Source organism: Pseudophryne corroboree, chromosome 6, assembly GCF_028390025.1.
Source record: "Pseudophryne corroboree isolate aPseCor3 chromosome 6, aPseCor3.hap2, whole genome shotgun sequence".
NCBI lineage: Eukaryota > Metazoa > Chordata > Amphibia > Anura > Myobatrachidae > Pseudophryne > Pseudophryne corroboree.
This window is the reverse complement of record NC_086449.1, coordinates 620,895,754-620,911,389: the sequence shown is the minus strand read 5'-3', so window position 1 is coordinate 620,911,389 and position 15,636 is coordinate 620,895,754. Positions and strand designations below refer to the sequence as shown.

At 44.4% G+C, this 15,636-nt stretch overlaps 1 protein-coding gene across 2 annotated transcripts in view; it reads right to left on the bottom strand.

Moving 5' to 3' along the window:
* DPYSL3 (dihydropyrimidinase like 3) overlaps nt 1-15,636 on the bottom strand; it is a 319,685-nt gene that overhangs the window by 33,749 nt on the left and 270,300 nt on the right. For both annotated transcript variants that reach the window (XM_063928096.1, XM_063928097.1), the window contains exons 5-7: nt 13,916-13,977; nt 13,549-13,629; nt 9,112-9,180 (exon numbers count right to left, since the gene is read on the bottom strand). In XM_063928096.1, the coding sequence (XP_063784166.1) occupies nt 9,112-9,180; nt 13,549-13,629; nt 13,916-13,977 (212 nt within the window). The remainder of the gene's footprint in view (nt 1-9,111; nt 9,181-13,548; nt 13,630-13,915; nt 13,978-15,636) is intronic.

Genomic DNA, 15,636 nt, shown 5'->3' with positions numbered 1-15,636 from the left:
ACAATATTATGAAAAGGTGACAAATGGAACCATTACGCTTTGTGCACTCACAGTATGTCACAACAAAATTCTTTATTTGCCTTAGAAACAAATTATGTCACAATTTCCTTTTCTCATGTGTATAGCCAAATAATAATTCCTTCTTACATCAGCCAATTACAGAACGAACACATATGAAAAGCAAATAATTATTCTGAATCTGGAATAAACCAAATTTCCTTGCAACTTATATTATGCTTGGTAACTAATTCAAATTGATATTTAGGTTTAAAAAGGGTCACATGGTTAGTTTATGAAAATAAGATTTTACTCACCGGTAAATCTATTTCTCGTAGTCCGTAGTGGATGCTGGGAACTCCGAAAGGACCATGGGGAATAGCGGCTCCGCAGGAGACTGGGCACAACTAAAGAAAGCTTTTAGGTCACCTGGTGTGAACTGGCTCCTCCCACTATGACCCTCCTCCAAGCCTCAGTTAGGACACTGTGCCCGGACGAGCTGACATAATAAGAAAGGATTTTGAATCCCGGGTAAGACTCTTACCAGCCACACCAATCACACCGTATAACTCGTGATACTATACCCAGTTTAACAGTATGAAAAAACAACTGAGCCTCTCAACAGATGGCTCAACAATAACCCTTTAGTTAACAATAACTATGTACAAGTATTGCAGACAATCCGCACTTGGGACGGGCGCCCAGCAGTATTGCAGACAATCCGCACTTGGGACGGGCGCCCAGCATCCACTACGGACTACGAGAAATAGATTTACCGGTGAGTAAAATCTTATTTTCTCTGACGTCCTAGTGGATGCTGGGAACTCCGAAAGGACCATGGGGATTATACCAAAGCTCCCAAACGGGCGGGAGAGTGCGGATGACTCTGCAAAATTCTACAAATTTGATACCCTGGCTGAGGAGGACCTTGAGTTCTCTCATTCGGTGCTGCAAACGTGTTTGCCCCTGACCAAGTAGCAGCTCGGCAAAGTTGTAAAGCCGAGACCCCTCGGGCAGCCGCCCAAGATGAGCCCACCTTCCTTGTGGAATGGGCTTTTACTGATTTAGGATGCGGCAGTCCAGCCGCAGAATGCGCCAGCTGAATTGTGCTACAAATCCAGCGAGCAATAGTCTGCTTAGAAGCAGGAGCACCCAGCTTGTTGGGTGCATACAGGATAAATAGCGAGTCAGTTTTCCTGACTCCAGCCGTCCTGGAAACATAAATTTTCAAGGCCCTGACTACGTCCAGCAACTTGGAATCCTCCAAGTCCCTAGTAGCCGCAGGCACCACAATAGGTTGGTTCAAGTGAAAAGCTGATACCACCTTAGGGAGAAACTGGGGACGAGTCCTCAATTCTGCCCTATCCATATGGAAAATCAGATAAGGGCTTTTACATGACAAAGCTGCCAATTCTGACACACGCCTGGCCGAAGCCAAGGCCAATAACATGACCACTTTCCACGTGAGATATTTTAGATCCACGGTTTTAAGTGGCTCAAACCAATGTGATTTTAAGAAACTCAACACCACGTTGAGATCCCAAGGTGCCACTGGAGGCACAAACGGGGGCTGAATATGCAGCACTCCCTTCACAAACGTCTGAACTTCAGGTAGTGAAGCCAGTTCTTTCTGGAAGAAAATCGACAGAGCCGAGATCTGTACCTTAATGGAGCCTAATTTCAGGCCCATAGTCACTCCTGCTTGTAGGAAATGCAGAAATCGACCTAGTTGAAATTCCTCTGTTGGGGCCTTTTTGGCCTCACACCAAGCAACATATTTCCGCCATATGCGGTGATAATGCTTTGCAGTTACATCTTTCCTGGCTTTAATCAGCGTAGGAATGACCTCTTCTGGAATGCCCTTTTCCTTCAGGATCCGGCGTTCAACCGCCATGCCGTCAAACGCAGCCGCGGTAAGTCTTGGAACAGACAGGGCCCCTGCTGCAGCAGGTCCTGTCTGAGCGGCAGAGGCCATGGGTCCTCTGAGATCATCTCTTGAAGTTCCGGGTACCACGCTCGTCTTGGCCAATCCGGAACCACGAGTATTGTTCTTACTCCTCGTTTTCTTATTATTCTCAGTACCCTTGGTATGAGAGGCAGAGGAGGGAACACATAAACTGACTGGTACACCCACGGTGTCACTAGAGCGTCCACAGCTATCGCCTGAGGGTCCCTTGACCTGGCGCAATAGCGCTCTAGTTTTTTGTTTAGGCGGGACGCCATCATGTCCGCCTGTGGACGTTCCCATCGATTTACAATCAGCGTGAAGACTTCTGGATGAAGTCCCCACTCTCCCGGGTGGAGGTCGTGCCTGCTGAGAAAGTCTGCTTCCCAGTTGTCCACTCCCGGAATGAACACTGCTGACAGTGCTAGTACGTGATTTTCCGCCCATCGGAGAATCCTTGTGGCTTCTGCCATTGCCATCCTGCTTCTTGTGCCGCTCTGTCGATTTACATGGGCGACTGCCGTGATGTTGTCTGACTGGATCAGTACCGGCTGGTGTAGAAGCAGGGATTTTGCCTGACTTAGGGCGTTGTAAATGGCCCTTAGTTCCAGAATATTTATGTGTAGGGAAGTCTCCTGACTCGACTATAGTCCTTGGAAGTTTCTTCCCTGTGTGACTGCCCCCCAGCCTCGAAGGCTGGCATCCGTGGTCACCAGGACCCAGTCCTGTATGCCGAATCTGCGGCCCTCTAGAAGATGAGCACTCTGCAGCCACCACAGCAGAGACACCCTGGTTCTTGGAGACAGCGTTATTAAGCGATGCATCTGAAGATGCGATCCGGACCATTGGTCCAACAGGTCCCACTGAAAGATTCTGGCATGGAACCTGCCGAAAGGAATTGCTTCGTAAGAAGCCACCATCTTTCCCAGGACCCGCGTGCAGTGATGCACCGATACCTGTTTCGGTTTCAGGAGGTCTCTGACTAGAGATGACAGCTCCTTGGCTTTCTCCTCCGGGAGAAACACTTTTTTCTGGACTGTGTCCAGAATCATACCCAGGAACAGTAGACGTGTCGTCGGAACCAGCTGTGATTTTGGAATATTCAGAATCCAACCGTGCTGGTGTAGTACCTCCTGAGATAGTGCTACTCCCACCAACAACTGCTCCTTGGACCTCGCCTTTATTAGGAGATCGTCCAAGTACGGGATAATTAAAACTCCCTTTCTTCGAAGTAGTATCATCATTTCCGCCATTACTTTGGTAAACACCCTCGGTGCCGTGGAGAGTCCAAACGGCAGCGTCTGGAATTGGTAATGGCAATCCTGTACCACAAATCTGAGGTACTCCTGGTGAGGATAGTAAATGGGGACATGCAGGTAAGCATCCTTGATGTCCAGGGATACCATGTAATCCCCCTCGTCCAGGCTTGCAATAACCGCCCTGAGCGATTCCATCTTGAACTTGAATTTTTTTATGTATGTGTTCAAGGATTTCAAATTTAAAATGGGTCTCACCGAACCGTCCGGTTTCGGTACCACAAACAGTGTGGAATAGTAACCCCGTCCTTGTTGAAGTAGGGGCACCTTGACTATCACCTGCTGGGAATACAGCTTGTGAATTGCCTCTAGCACAGCCTCCCTGCCTGAGGGAGTTGTCGGCAAGGCAGATTTTAGGAACCGGTGGGGTGGAGACGCCTCGAATTCCAGTTTGTACCCTTGAGATACTATTTGCAGGATCCAGGGATCCACCTGTGAGCGAGCCCACTGATCGCTGAAATTTTTGAGGCGGCCCCCCACCGTACCTGGCTCCGCCTGTGGAGCCCCACCGTCATGCGGCGGACTTGGAAGAAGCGGGGGAGGACTTTTGCTCCTGGGAACCTGCTGTTTGTTGCAGCCTTTTTCCCCTACCTCTGTCTCTGGACAGAAAGGACCCGCCTTTTCCACGCCTGTTTTTCTGAGTCCGAAAGGACTGTACCTGATAAAACGGCGCCTTTTTAGGCTGTGAGGGAACATGGGGTAAAAATGCTGACTTCCCAGCAGTTGCTGTGGAAACTAGGTCCGAGAGACCATCCCCGAATAACTCCTCACCCTTATAAGGCAAAACTTCCATGTGCCTTTTTGAATCTGCATCCCCTGTCCACTGGCGAGTCCATAAGCCTCTCCTAGCAGAAATGGACAGTGCACTTATTTTAGATGCCAGCCGGCAGATCTCCCTCTGTGCATCTCTCATGTATAAGACTGAGTCTTTTATATGCTCTATGGTTAGCAGAATAGTGTCCCTGTCTAGGGTGTCAATATTTTCTGACAGGGAATCTGACCACGCAGCGGCAGCACTGCACATCCATGCTGACGCAATAGCTGGTCTAAGTATAATGCCTGAGTGTGTATATACAGACTTCAGGATCGCCTCCTGCTTTCTATCAGCAGGTTCCTTGAGGGCGGCCGTATCCGGAGACGGTAGTGCCACCTTTTTAGACAAACGTGTGAGCGCTTTATCCACCCTAGGTGGTGTCTCCCAACGTGACCTATCCTCTGGCGGGAAAGGGAACGCCATTAGTAACTTCTTAGAGATTACCAATCTTTTATCAGGGAAAGCCCACGCTTCTTCACACACTTCATTTAATTCTTCTGATGGGGGAAAAACTACGGGTAGTTTTTTCTCCCCAAACATAATACCCTTTTTAGTGGTACCCGGGTTTATATCAGAAATTTGTAACACCTCTTTCATTGCTTCAATCATGCAACGAATGGCCTTAGTGGACATTAGACTAGACTCATCGTCGTCGACACTGGTGTCAGTATCCGTGTCGACATCCGCGTCTGCCATCTGAGGTAGCGGGCGTTTTAGAGACCCCGATGGCCTTTGAGACGCCTGGACAGGCACGAGCTGAGAAGCCGGCTGTCCCGCATTTGGCATGCCGTCAAATTTTTTGTGTAAGGAGTCGACACGTGCACGCAATTCCTTCCATAAGTCCATCCACTCAGGTGTCTGCCCCGCAGAGGGTGACATCCCTTCTATAGGCATCTGCTCAGCCTCCACATCATTATCCTCATCAAACATGTCGACACAGCCGTACAGACACACCGCACACACACAGGGAATGCTCTAACAGAGGACAGGACCCACAAAAGCCCTTTGGGGAGACAGAGTGAGAGTATGCCAGCACACACCAGAACGCTATATAATGCAGGGACTAACTGAATTATGTCCCCTATAGCTGCTGTTATATTTACTGCGCCTAAATTTAGTGCCCCCCCTCTATTTTTTACCCTTTTCTGTAGTGTAGACTGCAGGGGAGAGCCTGAGAGCTTCCTTCCAGCGGAGCTGTAAGGGAGAAATGGTGCCAGTGTGCTGAAGGAGATAGCTCCGCCACTTTTTCGCGGACTATTCTCCCACTTTTTTATGGATTCTGGCAGGGGTAATTATCACATATATAGCCTCTGGGGCTATATATTGTGGTATTTTTGCCAGCCAAGGTCTTTTTATTGCTGCTCAGGGCGCCCCCCCCCTAGCGCCCTGCACCCTCAGTGACCGGAGTGTGAAGTGTGTATGAGGAGCAATGGCGCACAGCTGCAGTGCTGTGCGCTACCTTGGTGAAGACTGATGTCTTCTGCCGCCGATTTTCCGGACCTCTTCTTACTTCTGGCTCTGTAAGGGGGACGGCGGCGCGGCTCCGGGACCGAACACCAAGGCCAGTTCCATGCGGTCGGTCCCTCTGGAGCTAATGGTGTCCAGTAGCCTAAGAAGCCCAAGCTAGCTGCAAGCAGGTAGGTTCGCTTCTTCTCCCCTTAGTCCCTCGCTGCAGTGAGCCTGTTGCCAGCAGGTCTCACTGTAAAATAAAAAACCTAATTATATACTTTCTTTCTAGAAGCTCAGGAGAGCCCCTAGTCTGCATCCAACCTCGGCCGGGCACAAAATCTAACTGAGGCTTGGAGGAGGGTCATAGTGGGAGGAGCCAGTGCACACCAGGTGACCTAAAAGCTTTCTTTAGTTGTGCCCAGTCTCCTGCGGAGCCGCTATTCCCCATGGTCCTTTCGGAGTTCCCAGCATCCACTAGGACGTCAGAGAAAATACCTTTTACTTGCATTGTGAAACAATATGACCATCTGAAAATTGATGGATTGTACATGAACAGAGTTTACTAACAAGGTTATTATTCAGTAAGTACAGTTTTCATAAATTGAATTTTAAATATTGGGTTACTCATTTCTGTATAATTATCTAAGAGAACACCCTGCACAAGATCTCTAACCCTCAATATACAGACAGGCAGGACATGACAGCACTCTCTACAGAACAGTAAGTACAGAAGTGTGACTGAGAAGGGGGATGATACACGACGTATATGTACGATACACTGATGTGTAGCCTGCTGGTGCAGGAGACATAAGTAGCAGGATAATGAATGCAAATACACGTAGGAAAAAAGGTGTACGCTACCTTAGGATTAAATAAAGAGTTAATAAAACAATATAAAAATAAATAAAAAAATCAGTTTATTTTTAAGTATTGGTTTAAAAAATATTACTGCTATGTCATGGCTGTCTACCTGGTTGCTGGTTCATTTCTTCCTAATGGTCCCATCACCTGCGAGAACCTCTGTAGACTCCGTACTATGAAGTATATTTAGATGCCACAACACCTCTGAACAGGAGCAGCCTTACATGTGGGTTAGGGCCATTGGAAATCATACCAGTTTTTGTTCATTGTACTGATACAGTCTATAGTCCCTCCTAGTATGACACCATTTCCACCAATTTAATCCTAAGCACAAAACGGTGTACTAAATATCGTACCATCAAGGGATGTCTAATCACATCAAACATATACAGGGGTATAATATTTAGAATGGTACATAGACTGCCCTCACATGGCTAACAGCTTAACTGAAAATCCTACTTCGACTCATGTCACACCCCAAGCATGTTATACAGTCTTGAGCAATGGTATAATGGACAGCAATTAGTTCAGCAGGGTTGCTTCCTTAATTTGGCCATGAAGTATATTCTTCCACATTAAGTGCAGCTGGTATGCAGATGGCTCAGCCTTATGTAAACCATATCATCTATGAATCTGTTTCCAATCAGTACCTTGTACCCCCCTTCACATCATCTCTGTTGCAGTGTGAGCTTTTTATGGCTTTAGCCTGTGAACATGCAGCTAGGCTGTCTCTCACTCATTGCATTGCAACTAGTAAAGACTTCACGCTTAAGGATCTAGAATTCCTGACAAATGCAATTCTAAATTGTTCAAAAAGAAACAAAACACACTTCCTGTCAGTTGCAGAGTGTGGGCGTCACACGGCAGTGCTCCGTGTGCACATCTTTTCCTCATTACATGGAACTTCCTCTCCTATCACTAAAATAAACATTACACTATAGAACTGGCACCCAACCAAACACTGTCATAGACATGAAAATATTCTCTATTATATGATCCAACTGTCATTTTCTTCTTCTTAAATCTGTATACTAGGGTATTGAACTTTGTTTTTTTATACCTATGCATGCGCTGAGTGACTTTCTGCCTACTTCTATACATTTACCCATTTGTATACACTTCTGCTTCCTATTTACTTTATCCTTAATGGAAGAGCTGACTTTAATGTACAGCATGGCTGGTGTATAACAGGCTTCCAAAGACATGCTTATCTTCTGACATTAACGATTTCCTTCTGCTTGATTAGCAATCAGCACTGGAGATAAACAGAACAAACTTGCTTAGGTTCCATAAAGACAGGAAAAGTCTTACAATAATAAGATAATAGCCTACCGCTTCTGACTGTGTAACTTTTACGTTTCTAACATATAGTGCATAGGACATTATATTTTTCTTTCACGCCATTAGTAAGTTTTGCTTTCTATAGTGCACCAAGTGGTAGAACTCACTAGTATGTCACTAATTGCCATTATGTGGAATTTATTCTATTTTTAGGGCTAGCAATTTAAATGAACTCCCTATAGCAGAACAAAATGAAATTATACTTTTGAGGCAACATGAAAATAAAATATACAGGTATTTTTAGCAAGATTACAACATTTCCATGTGGTTTTATATTGATAGTATTAAAGATGGAGGTGGAATGGATGCCATTGCAGGGGGTGTAGCTGCTATGGGACCCGGAGTGGAGGCATGCCACAGCAATGCTGGCCCACCCTCCCAAAAGCCTAGAGAGGATGTACTGACACTGCCAGGCCCTACACCTCAAACTCTGCTCTGGGGCCAGCGATGACCTTTCTCATGCCTACCAAATGTAAATGCAATAGCATTGGGCCATAATTCATTTACACATATGAACAGTGCTGATGTAGGTAACATTCCTGTCACCAACTCAGACATGCACAGCATTAGCCAGGCTAAATGTCCTTGCTTCCTTTTTTGCCCCCTGTACTTCCAGCTTCCTGCCTGCATACCTCCCAACTGTCTCAATTCCCGCAGGACAGTCATGCTATTCGGACACCGTCCTGCTGTCCCACAAGCAGGCTGCAGTGTCCCGCCTGCTCGAGGGGGGAGGAGGAGTGGAGGGGGGGGGGGGAGGGGGAGTGGAGGGGAGGGGGGGGGGGGGGGAGTTGGGGGAGCCCTAGTTCACTTGCTGCTCTCCAAACAGTGAGAAATCCCTGAATAGATGCTGTGCGCCTAAGGCATGCAAAGGTCACGACATATGGACCTTAAAAGTTGGGAAGTGTGTGCGTGCCTGTACATCCAGCTTCCTGTCTGTACATTAAGAAATGTGAAAGTATTGCATGGCACTGGAGGGAAATGAGGGGCAGATGTATGAACCTGGAGAAGGCATAACGAAGTGATAAACCAGTGATATGTGCAAGGTGATAAACGAACCAGCCAATCAGCTCCAATATGAAAATTAACAGTTAGGAGCTGATTGGCTGGTGCATTATCACCTTGCACATATCACTGGTTTATCACTTCCTTATGCCGTTCTCCAGGTTAATACATCTGCCCCTGAATGCTAACAGGTCTGCTTTTGCTTCAGCAGGCCCATAAAACTGATCCATAAAGTACTATGCCCAGCAATTAAGATTGATGACCAAATATTTTCAAACAGCCAATCAGGAATAAGTCCATTTTCTATCTCAGGTGATCCAATTAAGAGGAAATAAAAATGAATATTCCAATTATTTTAATAGACACTTTTTTTTGCATGGACTTACCTCTTCTGGGCGGCTCAACACGTGACCCTCTGGTCCTGTAATCCCCATTTCTAACATTCTATGTTGCTCCTAAAAAATAAATGTAAAATAAAAATATGTCATAACAGGTTTTTATTTATGCTTAAACGTAATCAATAATAAAATGCATACAACTAGCAATGACTGTTGTGTACTTTATTTATTGTTATTGTGGCATGTAATAAAACTCTGCCTTTTGTTGTGCTATCCTGTGATGTAAATAAAGAATTTATTTTAAAAAACAAACAAAAAAAACACCACAACAACTTTACATAAAACTTTACAAAAGCAGAACAATTTTTATATATTGATAACATTGTATACAATATCATATTCCAAATAGAAAAACTGATGCTTTATGCCAAACCCCATCTCCCAAGACTGCACACCCAAACTGTGAGGAATAGTCCCAAATTGCAACCATTGGCACTTTCCACCATTTGATACATAGTAATCAGAATGATCTACAAAGTTTTGCTCTGCTGAACCTACCACATACCCTGAGCGAGGCACAGGAACCTAGTTGCCCTGGTTACAATGCAGCAATCAAATGGATTGCTGTTAGTTGTATTGATCTATGTTATTGCCTAGCTAATCAGTACCAGTCACCCATAAATTTAAGGGGTGTGGTGTGCAAGGTCGAAAGTTATTAGGTCGATAGTGTCTAAAAGCTCGACATGCAGAAAGTAGACACTGACAAAAGGTCGACACAGGAAAGGCCGACATATGAAAATGTCAACATGAGTTATTTAATTTTGCGGTCATTTCCTCTGTATTAGCACATGGAACCCCAATATGTGTACCACTTTGTTTGCCATGTTTCAGGCAAGATGCCTCACTGCGTTCGGCACTGGTTACAATTTGTAGTCCATGTGGATGGTTACAAAAAGAAAATTAATTTAAACCTTTTGCTGTGTCGACCATTGTCATGTCGACCTTTTGACAAAGTCGACCTAATGCATGAAGACCATACGGTGTCAACCTAGTAACTGTCTACAATTATCTGGATCCCAAATTTAAGAAGGTGGCATCACACACAGTCCAAATTACGAATATTTTGCTGCTGCCAAGTTGGCAGTGTCAGAGGTCAATTTATTAAGCCTTGGAGAGAGATAAAGAGGAGAGAGATAAAGTACCAACCAACCAGCTCTTGTAATTTATCAAACACAGCCTGTAACATGGCAGTTAGAAGCTGATTGTCTGGTACTTTATCTCTCTCCGCGGCTTAGTAAACAGACCCCAAAATCAAAATATGTGTTTGTTTTTTTACAGGGACTATTATGCACAGTCTGAGGCAACAATTCTAATCTTCGTAGAAGATATTTTCTCCCTTCTCTAGGAAACTGCTGCATGTTTCTAGCTCACTGGCTTCATCTTCTCCATTCTGCACTTCTGACCTCTCACTAACATTTTGTATTAATTAGGGACAGATGAACCAGAGCCAACAACTGCAGTTTAGAGGTTTGGAAAGGATTCTGGTTACGTTTCCATAGACATTAAGGCAACTCAGCCAAAACTCCTTTCATCAGTACAATCTCTTGTTCTGAAAGATTCTGAGAGCACTTTGCAGGAACTCTCAATATCCAAATGGTCATAGCTAGTCCCCAAACATACACAGAGTTCACGGACACTTCCAGGACTTGCATTTTATCAAAGCAAAGAAGACTGCAAACAAATACACCATAAATAATACATTTTACTTTATGTAAATGGATAGAATTACGAAACAAAAATAAAACTTCCAAAGAACTGAAAAGAAGTTTGAGTTTTCATAGACACAATCTCCAGGATATTTAGAGAACATAGAAAAAAATGGATTTGCCCAGATTCTGGTCATCAATATCCCTATGGTATTAGCAAATGCTGGATAGCTATTAATGTAATTGTGCTAATTACAGCCGTTGACAACCTTTTGACCAAGGGCGTAGCAGCCATAGGTGCAGGCAGTGCAGCTGCTATGGGGCCCAGAGCTAAGAGGGGCCCAACATCGATATCAAAGTTACACGTGTTGTATACATCTTTCACCATTGTGTGGCACATAGAGGCCTTTACAATTGTTTGCCTTGTGGCCTACAATATTTCTTGTTATGCCCCTGTACCTGCTCATTTTAATGTGGTATATAAATGAACAGAAGGGCTTTATAATGTTACATAATATGAACTGGGGCACTGTGATGTGTCACAATATGAAGTGGAGGCACTCTAGTGTGCCATAAACTGGGGGCACTGTAATATGACAATGTAAACTGGGGACACGGTCATAATGTAAATTGGGGTACACTGCTGCATATTATGTACTGGCAGCCCTAAAACGTGACATAACGTGAACTAGGGCACTATTATGGTTTATAAAATAAACTAGGGCACTATTATGGTTTATAAAATAAACTAGGGCACTATTATGGGGCATAAAATTAACAACTGCTGTGGAGTGGTGTCTCTCTAGAAGCACTGTGAAAGAGGCCCCTTCAAATGTTGCTATGGGGCCCACAAAGTTCTGGCTACGCCCCCGATTTTGACATCCACTTCTTAAATAGTCTACTCTCTATGTTCAGCAAATATAGGAGATTCCCAATGAAGAGCTTACTTGCTGGTATTGCTCACTTGCACTGCAGGTAAAACTAGCACAACAAAGCCATCCATATTTCCACAGAACTCTACAAAAGTACTATGGGCCTGACTCTGATTTGTACACAAACCCAATGGGTTACATTCAAATCTGATGGTTAGTGGTCTGCGCATGTGCAGAGCAGGTTTTACGATATAGCTCGCTCCCACGTAGCCGCAGCAGGATGGACATGCTTTTGCGTTGGGAGGGGCGCACGTGACCAAGACTGTTTTCCCTGCTGCTGTGCAGTGCCATACAGTTGGAATCAGGCCCTATGTACGGACTCGGGGCCTGATACAGGGATGGTTGGTAATGCAGCCGCTCTCTCAAATAGCAGTTACAGATATATGCAAATGCTAATCTCAGCCTTTCCCTTTGTGCTCCACTGTGTGATAGAGTGCACGAGCGCTGAGACGCCCACTCCATCCAGTTGCGATGGAGACTGTTAACACTCCAACACTGACGCAACATTAGTAGCCAACTAGCACCATCGGCATTGCTACTCTCCTCAAATCTAACTTCGCATGGCCTCTGAAGCAGTGGATTTATGGTTGGTAGCTCAGCATTCCCAGACACTCTTGTGTCTCACACATATAGCAGTCATGAGGTGGCTCCTTTTTTCATTCACTTTAGGACACCTCCCAGCCTCCACCATGAAACCCCTTCTTAAGTGTGGGCGGTGACATATGCAACTGCAAACCATCGGGCACTTGGGTTGTTGGGTTGACGCGTATATGCAGTAAGGGTTTCCAGGACTTTGTGCAAATGAACAGTACCAAAAAGTCACTCATCTGCAGAAATATTGACACTGCGTCCATCTCTGATTCAGGGCTCAGCTCTCATAGCCATGCAGATAGCTGGGCTTATACATTCAGATAACTGGGAGGGTGAGCACAGAGTGAATAACCTCTGTAATGTTATTCAGCAAGGGGTTTATAGGCAGCTACTGTATGCAGCACAAGATACAGCAGTCTTGGTCACACCATCACGACTTGATGGAAGACCCGCCGTTGTGCTGGCAGAGTAGCCGAACCAGGTAAGCATATATACGTACCGATTGGCCGCTTGATGTGTTAATCTCGCATCACAGCTGGGCGGGAATTTGAATTTGCCTGCCCAGCTGTGACGTCAGCCCCTGCGGCACGTGTCCTACCCATACATACATCGGCCATCGGTTGTGCAGCACAGCCAACACGATATGTCTGAACTACGTCGTTCACAGACATATCGTTTGCATACACCTGCCAACCCACTAGCTAAACACTGAACGGCCGATAGGTCACTAGTGTGTACCCAACTTTAGGCATTATTTCTCTCAACTGTATGGTGTTATTGGTTAAATAAATCATTAATTGTTCTGTGTGTGGTTGGTATTTTTTGGTACCTTTAAAACTATGGTCACAGTAGCATTTATAAAGGCTGTGGCACATTCAGAATGCAGAGTTTAGTTACAAATGACATTTCTTTACCTCAGATCTGTGAATACACACAGCAGCTAGTGTCCCAGTGTAGTAGGGAAACCATGTTACACATAGAAAGCTGTATGTGCATAGCCTAGCTGCAGACTTCAAAAATACAAGTAGACACTAACCAGGATCTGTATAGGTAATTATGTATTTAAGTAAATATTTCCCTACAGGAACGCAGCCAGTTCCATCATTAATTTAAATGAATCATCCTCCACATTTTCATTTTTCTTTCACTATAGGGTAAATCACAAAGGTCTTTCTACAGGCCCCCTGCAAATGGTATTCTGGCCCTATATGAACATATAGGAAGTGTAGGTATTTCCTACTGTTGCTGCCACTTACCTGGGCAATGATGTCGCCATTTTCAGCATGAACCTGAGCAATTGCCCCGAGACCTCCCAGGAATGTGAATATCTCATAGAGCTGTAATACACAACATTAGTATGTCAGCCTTGATAACATCTGCATGTTCATTACAAATTGCTGAACCTCTGGCGGCTGTATGACAGCTATGACGCGGGTGTATGAATAAATGAAGTTTAACAGAAGTGACACAGGTCTACATTATTGGTTCAAAACTTGTAAACACATTGTAATTCACAAGATCAGGGCCTGGCGTCCAACAGACACAGGCTGAAAGGAGGAACAAAAAGTCAATTTCATCTGGATCTGTGCCCAGAAAGGAAGGAAACCGAAAAATATCATTTACCTCAGTGTTGGACATCTGATACAAATCTTTATAGGCCATGTAGACCATGAAAGAGTTAACACCTGGGAAGCAAAGAAGAAAAATGGAAAGTCAGGCACAGATTTTTCCTCTCTTATAACACAGGGACATGCGATAATTATTACACTCCTGTGGAATGAGAGGAGTTGGCTGGAGATGCTGAACATGTAAGGAAAGGCCTTGTTTGGCATCGCTTGCAGAGAAACAGTGCTAAGGTAGGAGATATATCCCAGATTTAATGTTCCGGGACACTAATAAATAAACTCAAATGTGAAATGTCCTCACTAAAAGTGTGCTTAAAATAACACATTTATGACAGAACGTATAAGTCATTTTCACCTCCTTAGCTACGAGAGTGATATGGTTAGAAACGGGATGCCTGGGCACAGTGACAAGGAAAAACACAGGTTCATTCACTCACTACAGACTGCTACTGCGAAGGAGACATTTAACCTATTATTATGGGCTTGGCCCACTCTGTCTCTAGCATGACAGAGCCCGAGCGCTGAGAAGAAGTGTCAAAATATGCAAGTGGTGCAACGTCTAGACCTCTAATCCCGAACACACTGTTCCTGACACAGTCACTGGAAATGTAGGTGTCTTGGTATAGAAGTAACAGAAGTACTTCTTGCTAAATAAAATAGAAAAACCCTTGAACGTGAAGGACAGAAGCTGCTGATAAAGCAAATTATGACTTCATTAAAAAGTGTTATGTTGACCCTGACCTCTATAACAACTCCCTTCTAATTAGAGGTGTGCGGTTCAGATTTACTCGGATCTCAAAAACTGCATCTTATTGGCTATCCAGCTGTCATGTGTTTTGGTAAGCCAAATTGGCCAATAAGAAAAATAGAGATAAATCTGAACTTGCGGTAGTTCAGCGTTAAGAGCCGCGTAAATGCAAACCTGCCATCTCTACTTCTAATTAAGCCAAATTAATTTTTTTAAATATTGTTTTGTTTTATTGAAGCATAAAAATAACCCAAAGACATTATTCAGATACTGGCAAAGCAATACATAACCAAAATAAATGACAGGAGTCTAAGACAATATCAAGAATAAGAAATATTAAGATGAAGGAATCATTTTACCAAACTGTGCACACCATAGAAAAAAAACAAGAAGAACTGGGTCCATTATCACATGCCTACTGAAGAGAGATTGGGGGACCACGTAGATAGGTACGAGTCTCATACCAAAGAGCGTTACAAAAGCAACAAAGTACTGGCTCCTTTGTAGAAAGGGGAAGAACCTCTATGAAACCTTCCTATATGGCAAAGACATTTTTACTACAGGCCTCTATCTGGAGAGATGCCTCTAATCAATCCATATGAAGAATTAAAAAAAGCTTTTCCTTAAATAATTCAAGAGTTGGTGGGGAACTTTGGATCCATATGTGTAGGATAGTTTTACAAGCAGCCAATGAAACTGCTAATAATAAATAAGATTTTAAACCTACCAGTAAATCTATTTCTCCTAGTCCGTAGAGGATGCTGGGGACTCCGTAAGGACCATGGGGTATAGACGGGCTCCGCAGGAGACATGGGCACCTAAAAATAACTTTTAGTATGGGTGTGCACTGGCTCCTCCCTCTATGCCCCTCCTCCAGACCTCAGCTAGAGAACTGTGCCCAGAGGAGATGGACAATACGAGGAAAGGATTTTGTAAATCTAAGGGCAAGATTCATACCAGCCCACACCAAT